At 32.5% G+C, this 10578-nt stretch overlaps 1 protein-coding gene across 1 annotated transcript; it reads right to left on the reverse strand.

Moving 5' to 3' along the window:
• Nucleotides 1-1900: 1900 nt before the first annotated feature.
• AOAT2 (alanine-2-oxoglutarate aminotransferase 2) lies at nt 1901-9698 on the reverse strand. The gene is made up of 14 exons (XM_068613045.1): nt 9154-9698; nt 8302-8445; nt 7338-7403; nt 7068-7185; nt 5616-5697; nt 5417-5504; nt 5167-5325; nt 4515-4688; nt 4295-4426; nt 3482-3547; nt 3278-3342; nt 2809-2900; nt 2557-2713; nt 1901-2230 (listed from the first exon to the last, which is right to left on the reverse strand). Exons 2-14 carry the CDS (start codon nt 8416-8418, stop codon nt 2101-2103), a joined length of 1446 nt encoding a protein of 481 aa, XP_068469146.1. The 5' UTR covers nt 8419-8445; nt 9154-9698; the 3' UTR covers nt 1901-2100.
• Between the last annotated feature and the right edge of the window lie 880 nt (nt 9699-10578).

The raw sequence follows: 10578 nt of genomic DNA on the forward strand, positions 1-10578 counted from the left end.
CAAATGTGAATGAGTTATTGAATTTGTTCTTGTTTGACTTTGAATTATGTAAATTGGGTTAGATATAATTACTCTCTATAGATTGATAAAGTGAATTGATGATAGCATTCCTACCATGTTGAATAAGATATGTGTGGTTTAAATTGTTAAATTAGATTGTATATGTATGATGAAATTAGGCAGAATTATTCAAATTTTCTGCATGTCTCTCTCTCAGGCGAGATCATTCTCGCTCAGGCAAGATAATTATCGCTCAAGCGATAATAGAATGAAAAGGCGAAGTACTATTAGGTCCATCCTCGATCAAGCGAGAAGGAATCTCGCTCAGACGAAATGGAGTAAATTCTGGGGTGGTCTCGGGTTCAATCTCATTCAAGCGAGCAAGATTTCACTCAAGCGAGCAAAATTTCACTTAAGCCAACAAAAAAAAAACTTAAAAACTTAAATTTTTATTTTTGCTTTAGAGAGCTTAATTTATTATTGCTTATTTTTTTAAGTTAAAAATTTAAATTTTATTTAAAAATATAGTTAAAGGAACTTAGTTATGTGTTTGAGTGAATTTTTTATATATTTGAATTGTTTAGAAAGTTTAAAATATGATGTGCTTGAATAGTGTATTGATGTATTAAATGAAGTATGCAATGAGGTGAACATGTGATCAATACATAATATTTTTAGGAAATGAAATATTGTGTTGAGATTGTTAGTAAGGTGTACTGATTTGTGAGTATTATGTGAATGAGACGATCATGACTCTACTAATATAATGGAATCATATAAATGAAGTTATTCCGTCGATGAAAGTCAAAGGAGGTTCATTTTCATTTGACTGAGTTTGAGGTTTGAAAGAACTAATCAGACAACTCATATGGATTTATCCTGTCATATGAGATGATGAGGTGATTATGCACATGACTGTGTGATTTCAGAGTGTGTAGTATGATAGATACATGTCTTTGAATGCTAAGTTCAATACACAAGTCATCTGAAAGTATAAATAAGTGTCTGAGTATGTCAATATAAATCTAACACGAGTAATATTGATGATAAACATTGATAGACACTAGATAATTTTGTGCAAATTATAAAAAATTGATAAATTATGCTTTTTTATTAAAAGTAACATTTATATTAGAATGCTTAAAAATAATTAGCGTATATTTTAATTTGGTTTCTCTAGTCACACTTTAGAGGAAATAATTAATTATACTTTTAATTAAAAATATTCCATTTTTAATTTCTTAATTATTCTATGCCTTTGGCATTTATTAAATCATATTTTTTTTTGTAAATTAAATAACATATTATAGTTTAGAAACATATTTTATTTTCTTTGATATACAAAATTTAAATAAAAAACGAAGTTTTGTATTTTATTAATTCTTAAGCTATAGCATCATGCTTAATAAAAATTTATATAGTATATATAATTTACGTTTTGTTACGAGTCACCCTAGCTAAAAAATAAAACTCAAATGTCAATATCAATCCACCAAGAATGTCAATCATACAAGATAAGTTGACGTCATATTTAACCAAAAATATCAAAAAAAATAATTATATATTTTTCTCATTTATATTTTGCTTATTTTATTTATTTTTACCTAATATAAAACTTAAATTCACACTTAAACACCGTATTAATCTTAAAATAATAATTTTTTTTATGTCTTTCTTATTCTAATATAGTAGGAGACTTTCACTCATACTTTAATTCTTACCTCTTTAATCTAGTTCCAATTTCAAAAGGGATTAGTCCTAATATCAACGCTTTGGTTCCAGTTTCAGATCAGAAGGGGCATTTTGTAACACCTCTATCTATCTATGTTGAACCTTTCTTCTTAGAACATCCAAAACACATGACATTCAAGGATAGTTGGATTGTGATGACACAAGGTAATAAAGGTGCAAGAGAGAATAAATATACACCTGAAAGATTGTCACTTCAGACATGATATAAAACAAAATCAAAGGTTTAAGGATTATATCCAACGAAGGACAAATAGTAGAAAGGGAGGTTATGTTTTTTAAGAGATGGGTGGATGGATTGAAGTGCTTTCAAAAGCACGAGTATATAATGCAACTTTTAGGATGGTTTTCTTACAATCTTGAATAACCTCTATTGTCTTCGTATTGCTCCATGAATTCATCATTGAAGTTCTTGAAACTGTCCATAATTGCAGGCATCTCTTCCTCAGCTGGTAAAATAGTTGTCCTCAAATGGAAAACCCTATCAGCAAAAGTTTGACAGTCATTAGAAAGTAGTTAAAGAAAACAAGTGGAATGTTTATTTTCTACATCATATATGTTGTAGTTCTGGAAGGTTTACTTCAAAAGTATATTATCAAGTACTGAGGTGAAGCCTTGGGGTACTGGTAGATATGTACATGGACAAAAAAAATATCTCTATAACTACTGCATAGCTGATAGAGAAATAATTCTTATATGGCCTAGTTAAAGCACATTCTCTTTCCATGACAACCATCATGGGACTAGGCATGTGATCACTCCAAAGGAAAAGGGATACAATTTCCAAGTAAAGGGATAAGTATTTACCCTTCTTTCTGTCCAAATCCTGAACCAGGAACTGTGGATATGCCAGTAGCTTCCAAAAGCTTAAGGCAGTAGAAAACATCTGCAACCTTTCCAGCCTGTTTAGCAGCCTCTATAGCTCTTGGTGGCAAGCGTATTTGAGGGAAAGAGTACATGGCACCTGAACAAAACTCGAGGAATTACTAAAGTTTTACAAGGCATGAGTCAATTTGAAGCATAAGAATTCAAGCTGCTTTGGAATATTACTGTTTATACCTTCAGTAAAATTACAAACCACATTTCTGCAACTGTTGAATCCATCAGTCATTAACCTTGCTCTTCTTCTCAGTGATTCAAGTATTCCATTGCTGCATATTACAGGCAAAAGTCAACTCTACATAATAACCCACCCCTTTTTTCTTATGATTTCGGATATTTTGAGGGTATGGGAGAAAGAATGAATTTCTCATGTTCGAAGAGTAAACTTCTTCTATTGGAAAAATCTTATATCTTATGTGAAACCGAGACATACGTTAGAAAAAATGCAATATAAAATTTTTCATTTCTATTCATATCAATATGATAGAATATTCAAATGAAATACTATAAATCTATTTATACCTCGTCTAGTAATTAACTCAGAATATAGAATATCGTTCTGTATCTCTATATAGATAAATATAATTTATATTGAAAAATAAAAGTTAACTGAACAAATTTATGACCTATATCATAGCATGATTACCTCTCCCTAACAAACTGGTCATAAGAAATATCTCCAGGTTTAAGTGGATTGATCATAACTCCCATCTGTAGAACAAGGTAAAAAATGAGAAGAATGATGAAGAAATGCCCACGGAAAGAGAGACTACTCACTAAAGTAACACTTTGAATAAGTATATTAAGACTAAATTAAAATATCAAAGAGAAACATTCAGATTCAACTCACAAATATTTGTGCTGGAACATTTGGACTAAGTGATATTGATGCAACCTTGTAGATCTCATCAACTGTCTGCAGAAAAAATCAGGATAAAAGAAAAGCATCATCAGGCTAGCTATAGAAAAAATTGAAAAGCTCACAATTTATTTGAACACCTTACATGTAGAGTCAGAAGGTCCTACATCCAGAAACAGGCATTGAGTGCAAAAAGTATTTTGTAACAGAAGTTATTCATTTCACCATATTGCATGTGGCACTCGTGTACCTAACCCATTGGTTAATGTGTAATAGTGTTTTTCTCGGAGCATTTTAGTCAACAACATATATTCATGTATTTTGTTAGTATTCTTTGTTCGTGTAAATTTTCAGAGCATTACAGTATTTTGAGTGGCTTGACATACTAAAAAGGATTGACGCAATCAATCTTGATGGATATAAAATCATTTATGAGCTCTTTTATCTAAGAGCTTGGGACAGTTCTTCATGACACAGTATGACCATAATGGTCCAGAGTTTGATCACTTAAAGTTAAAGCTCACCACAAGGTTGGGTGACCCTGAGCATTGTTCATGCTTCAAGTGGAGCCTAAAGGGCAACTCTAAGCATTATTCATGCTTCCAGCAAAGTCTAAAGGACTTGTGCGTGAGGGCATCTCATACATAAAGCAATTCATGTGTTTTCAGCTCACAATTTTAGGCTATTGGAATAGTTTATTCATGACAATTCTGTACTGAATTTTTACATACTGCTATTGTTGCGAGAAATACCAGTTTGGAACTCAGAAAGAGATTCACCAACACAAGATATGAAAAGGCAAACCTCTGGAGGAATGTTGGTCATTTCAAAATATCCACCCCGCTGTCCACATTCACCATAATAACCTTTTGATACAGAGTGAAAAGAAATAAGCTGGACTTCCTTGCTTATAGGCGGGCCCAAGTCCATCAAAACCTTCCCATGTAGAAAATTATATATTAGTTCGCCTTAACATCTGAAGCAAAATATTAGTTTAGCCACAGCTTCAGCACAAAAAACATACCTTTTTAGAACTAATGAAGGGTCGTTCATCCTGATATATATTCTGCTGGTAAACCTCATCTCCAAGCAAGGCTAAATTTTCTTGATAGCAGAATTGCAAAATCTCTCTTAGATTAGCTTCACTAAGGCACTGACCGGTAGGATTTCCAGGATTTATGATGACCATGGCTTTAACCTAACCAAAATTCAATTTATAATTTTGATGCTTAATTCAAATAAAGCATTCCATAAACACGTGAGAAAAGATTTAAATAAATAAAAATAACATATCAGAAGGATATTAGTTTTGCAATTCAAATTTTAGAAAAATAAAAATAATTCACCTTTAGATGATTTATTCACTGGTAGAACTTACTTTTCAAGAAAAAAAAACAAGATATTTTAAAATTTCATATGGGAAGATTGCTCGTCAATCAGCCATGTACCATTTTGTTTCTTTTTCCTTGTATGTTGCACAAAGCAACAGAAAAGTCATTTCTAAAAGTCAAATTAGAAGAGATAGGAAGAAAAGTATAAACACCAAATGGTTTCGTTATGATAAGATTCATGCCCTTCACATTGATTCAGCATCTTTCATACATTTAAGCATTTAGTTTTTTTAGTTTAATCTAGAAACAAGTGGAAACTTAACATTGTAAGGGAAAAATGCATACAGTTATTCCTTTAAAGCGAGCTTGTTCAACTGATTGACGAAGTTCTTTAACATCAAGACCCCAATTTGCTGTCTCTTCAAGGTAGTATGGAACAAGAGTACCACCAAGCAGAGCAATTGTTGCTGAGTAGAGTGGGTACTGTGGAACTGGAACCAAAATCTGGCAACAAGAAGTGTTGGGTAATTCTTTCAATAGCATTGTGAATATAGAAAACTGAAGTGCTAATAATAAGAATATAAAACTACATTACCCCATCGTCTTGATTTCTGATGATAGTATTTAATATCTGCATCACTCCCTTGCTGGCACCATCAGTGAGATATATGAGCTCTGGATCACTACAAATGGAGCAAGAAGCAATTAGCCTGTGTGCCTAACAAGAGCCCCTTTACAAAAGGATTTTACAAGATAAATTATAAAACAGAATGGACTGTATGGAGCATAAATACCTTGGATACCCATCACGCCTGAGTATGAACTCTGCCACTTCCTTCCTTACTCCCGGAATGCCTCGGGAGTCACTATAAGCACCTGCACCACCATTAGTTGCAATTCATTAGTGGAGACTCTCTTGTCAAAGAAAAGTATTGACTCCTGTACCAGTTGTAAGTAAAGGAATTTGTAAAACTCCCAATGTTATAATAGTAATAGTAAGATGTAAATCTTAGATAGTAATGACAAGAAATATTTGAAAACTAAGAAGAATTCTGCTAGGTACAAAAACTTTAATGTTCACAATATAAAGTGTTGGAGATTTTCTTAATACAAAGCAATTAATGTCGTTTAGAATTTGAAGCAAAAGAAACCTAGAGCTAAAAGCCCTGGAGAGCCAATAGACGAGCTTTTATTTTGCTCGTTGTGTACAAAACTTTGTCGGATTAACGACACTCATGATACAACAAGTGAAATTAGTTTTTGGCCCAGTGGGTGATAAGACAAAAAAGAGTATATTTTGTTTGTGCTGTTGTTTTATCATAATAAAGTATTTGATTCCATGTATATTTCCAAGTAATAGATTGAAAGTGGAAGGCCGCTAATGATATATAAAAACTTGCTGACAGTTTAGATATCAAATCAATCAATGATTCTTCACCAACAGTTTCAAGCTTTAGGGATAGTTTATTCATGACAATGTATCAAATCTCTAGGACTGTTCTCAAGAGTTTGATCCCTACCTCACTATTTTCTAAAAAATTGTGAATGTGAGCTAGGCATGTGCATTTGTCCATGGCTCCATGCTTCAAGCCCAAAAAGTTCACTTGGGTGTGAGGGGGTAAGTTATATATAATACCACCATTCATGATCCTTCACCTAACATTTAACTTTTCAGAAAGTTTATTTATAACATAAACTATTCATTGATATCCTTAACTCCAACCATCTTTTTGGGGCAATCTTTTCTTTGGTTAACTAAAATTTGATCTGAGATTTTTATGCAAGAAAAATAAAGGATTATTAAATTGAGACAGCAAACAAATATAGAACCACCTTAAATTTTATGATCACATTTAGGCATTTTATCATTAATCTGAAATTAAAGCAAAAATACTAACCTTAACTAGTGTACTTATTTAATGGAAATATGTTCCAGAAAATTATTTTCCACATTCTCTAGGAATTTTGAATGACTGGTTTTACACACTAAACATATAAGAGTAAAAGGATTCTGAATAAATAAAGCTGCCAGGCTCAACCGCTGTGAGGCTTTGGGAGGACCAGATGTATACAACCTCGTACTTGCTTAGATTATAACTTATAAGACTTACTAGCATTTATAGTTAGTTTTAGCGACAGATATGTAGAGACAAGGATTGGATAGGGTCCCAGACCAATACTTTAAACGCATATCAAAATATGGAAAATCCTATCATTTTATAAAAAGATGGTTGACATATGAATACCTAGACCACCCGAGGTCAATGAGAGATAGTGTTTAGCCCTTGCAATTGCATCAGCAGGGAATATCAATCCTACATTAGGATCATCAAGTAGGAACGGAGCTTGGCACAAAGCAACAACCTGCAACAGAAAAATTGTTGTAAGTTAGCATAATCAACAAATAAAATAGTGTATCATGAGATTTAATTAGATAAGGAGTATGTTTAGTTGATAAAAATATAAAAATTACAAGGAGATTCAGTAAAAGTAGAAAAATGGTAGTTATGCTAAACCTGGCGAGGGAAAGTCAGTGGTCTCTGTCCCAAAGCATGTGGGTTGCCAACATTAGTAAATATAATCTGCCAACAATTGAAAATGAGTTAGTGTAAATAAATATGACTAGGGATTTAACTCAACTGAAGTGAGAAAGTGTTTAAAGTAAGAAAGTGAGAGTGCATTTACTGTTTATTTATTTAAAATTAGTCAAGATTACATGTTAGTTTACTTCAAATTAACAGTACATGTAATCTTCCTTTTACAATTTACACCTTTGTTCACTTTACTAGAGGAGCTAAATCCAAGACTAGTGCAGGAAAACAAATGTACATACGATGACGAGAATATAAATATAATCCTTATGAGCAATCCGGCCTGAAGTCAATATAGGCTGACAGTATCCATAATAAGACTATGTTGCAAAGATATCATGTTGATGCTCACATTTTTATGCAAATCCACTTGCAGGATATGCAAATGCAAGTTGACGATAATAAAAATATAAGTAGGTTCAATTCAAGCAGCAAAATAGCTTGGGAGTAACTGATTTGATTTAGATACTTAACATGTACAGAAATTAGAACAAATAATTTGCCACCAAAAAAGAAGAAGCCGGTATTATGAAGTGCTTACATTTAACTTTCAAACGGAAAACATGTACCAACAAGTACCACACTATCATTACCATGTGACCATGCGATAAAGGTATAGGACACAACAACAACTTGATCAATCATGGTGCATAATTATGAACGCCTCTAAATCCATAACGAAATTTTAAACAATTTGCAATATCAGGCTTCAAGTTACTTTATAACTTGCATACATTCTCTAAAAACCCAGTTCTTTAAAATACCATGAAAAAGACATTCAATAAAAAGGGATTTTATGAACAGGTCCAATTTAATCCTCCAACCTAAGGTTGAAAGTCATACAAATATAATATTTTGTACATAGCCTGAAAAATAAATCATAACCTACCTTTTTGCCCTCTTTCTGAAGCTCGGAAGCTCGAAGGTATAATTCACCTCTGACAGCATATTGACTCTTCTTCACGTTTTCATTTATTAACGCGTGGTCTAAAGGCTTTGGTGGCATGGTGAAGCAGAAAACTTGCAGATGTCACTGAATAAAAAAGGAAAAACAACCGACAAATCAAACCAATTGCCAGCCAGAAAAGTTCAAAGAGGGAAAAGGGGAAAAAAACGAGAACTGTCACTCTGTCATGCATCGATGAAACAAAGCACCATAAAATTACCCTATTCTCCTACATGTGAAGTGTTTTAATCAAGGAACTACCTTTTTTATACAATTTTAATCAAGTAACTTAGATTTCTTCATCAACAGAATTCAAGCTAACTAGTGAAGTAACGACTAACCCGCTACACTACACATTTAGCCCCATAATTAGACTTATCTGTCTCAATCATAAATTCATCAAATATCCCATGCAGTAGACTCAGAATACTCAAGGGAAGATAGCACATATTCCATATGACTTGATAAGTGCAGCAACAACCAATTTGCAAGATAACAAACTTCACAAAATTATTAAAAAAAACACGCAAAGCGTGTCCACTCAGGAACCTCCGCTCACCCCTGGTCCAAATTCTGAAATGACACGATGAAAAAGAAACCAGACAGATTCCTGAAAGAAACCCTTCAAGTTTGCGACCAAAAGGTCAAAAAACAATTTCCCAGACAGAAAAAAACAAGAATCTGACACAAACACAGGCGACACGAAACGCAAAAGATTCGATTTTTAGTTTTTTATTGCCAGTGGGTCTCTCGTGTTGCATAAACTGATCGAGTAGAGTTGAGGGATGGTGTTACCTGTGGAATTGGGGTTGAAGGGTGTGTGGTGGATCACTGGCAGTCGAGTCTAGCGACACCCTTCGGTTGATTGAAGAAGTGGTGGGTGAGGGAAACACCGAGTAGTTTTAGTTTGGAAAGTTATAGTTGAGACAAAAGAGTGTGAGTTTTATTTGTCTGTAGTGAGGTGCATTTGTGTGGCAGTGGCGGTTGGTGGAACGCAATGGCAGCACCAGAGCCACTGAAAAAGAGGAAACGGATTATTGAGATTGAGATCACTATATTAAACCCAAAGGGATAATGGTCGTGCTTCAATTGTGGCCAAGCTTTGTACTACAAGGGTCTCTACGCAGATAACAGGGTTCTGGCCTTTGGCATCAGCTTGTGTTGGATTGGAAAATGTGTGTATGTGTCATTTTCTCTTGGGGAGTGGTTCTTGTTGGTTTCATTTGATTGTTTGGATACGTGGCATATTCGCAATTCTACTTCTCTTCATTCTCTTTTTTGCTTTTGCCCAGTGATGAACAATTTATATTTATACAACTTGTAACTATTTTCTTCATTGCAAATTACAATTTTCTTTTCCTGTCAATTCTATAAAGTGCTGTACAATTTGTTGAATCGTTTCTATTTCATAAATATGTCTTTCTTATCTTTTTTTGCCATTAAAAAAAATCGATGGGATGACAGACATAATGTAAACAAGTATTCATGTGGTTGAGTTATGTGTATTTAAGTGAGGTGATATTTTTTTACAGTGAAAAATCAAGATTACAAATTTTAATCATATTTATAAATAGTTATATAATCATTAATTGATAATTTTAACTGTATTTGTATATAAATATGACAAGTTTTCACATTCAAAAAATTTATCAATATTTCAAATGGAATATTTATATAGTATCACAAATCAATGGATTTTTAATTATAGGATATTACACTTACACCAAGATAAACAATAAAATTATCTTTTGATTTAAATTTTTACTTTTTTGTAAGAAAAGAAGGCAAAAAGACAGGACAAAGGAGAGTAACTGAAAAATATAACTCATGTACACCTCATTCCTTTCTAAAAACTTCTATAGACAAATGCTCCCTGCACCATATCAATCCATATCAATTCCAACATGCAATGTTATTAAAATGATAAAAATGCCCTTCTAAAATAATAAAAATAACTTTAGAAAAGAAGGGTGTAAAACTTTTATCCGAAAATATTCTGGATTTAAATATTCAAAATACATTTTTGAATTCCAAATTTTTTTATCCGAAATGTATTTTCAATTTTGTATTCCAGATTTTTTTATCCTCTGTATTTTTTTTATTTTTGAATAATCTGGATTTTTAAATCCAAAATAAGAGTAATTTTGGAAATTTTAAAAAATAATAGGGTACAGGTTATAATTGATATCGTGGAGGAAGAAATTGCCAAACTTTTATTAT

The sequence above is a fragment of the Phaseolus vulgaris genome, chromosome 2 (genome assembly GCF_051622355.1).
Source record: "Phaseolus vulgaris cultivar YP4 chromosome 2, ASM5162235v1, whole genome shotgun sequence".
Classification (NCBI taxonomy): Eukaryota; Viridiplantae; Streptophyta; class Magnoliopsida; order Fabales; family Fabaceae; genus Phaseolus; species Phaseolus vulgaris.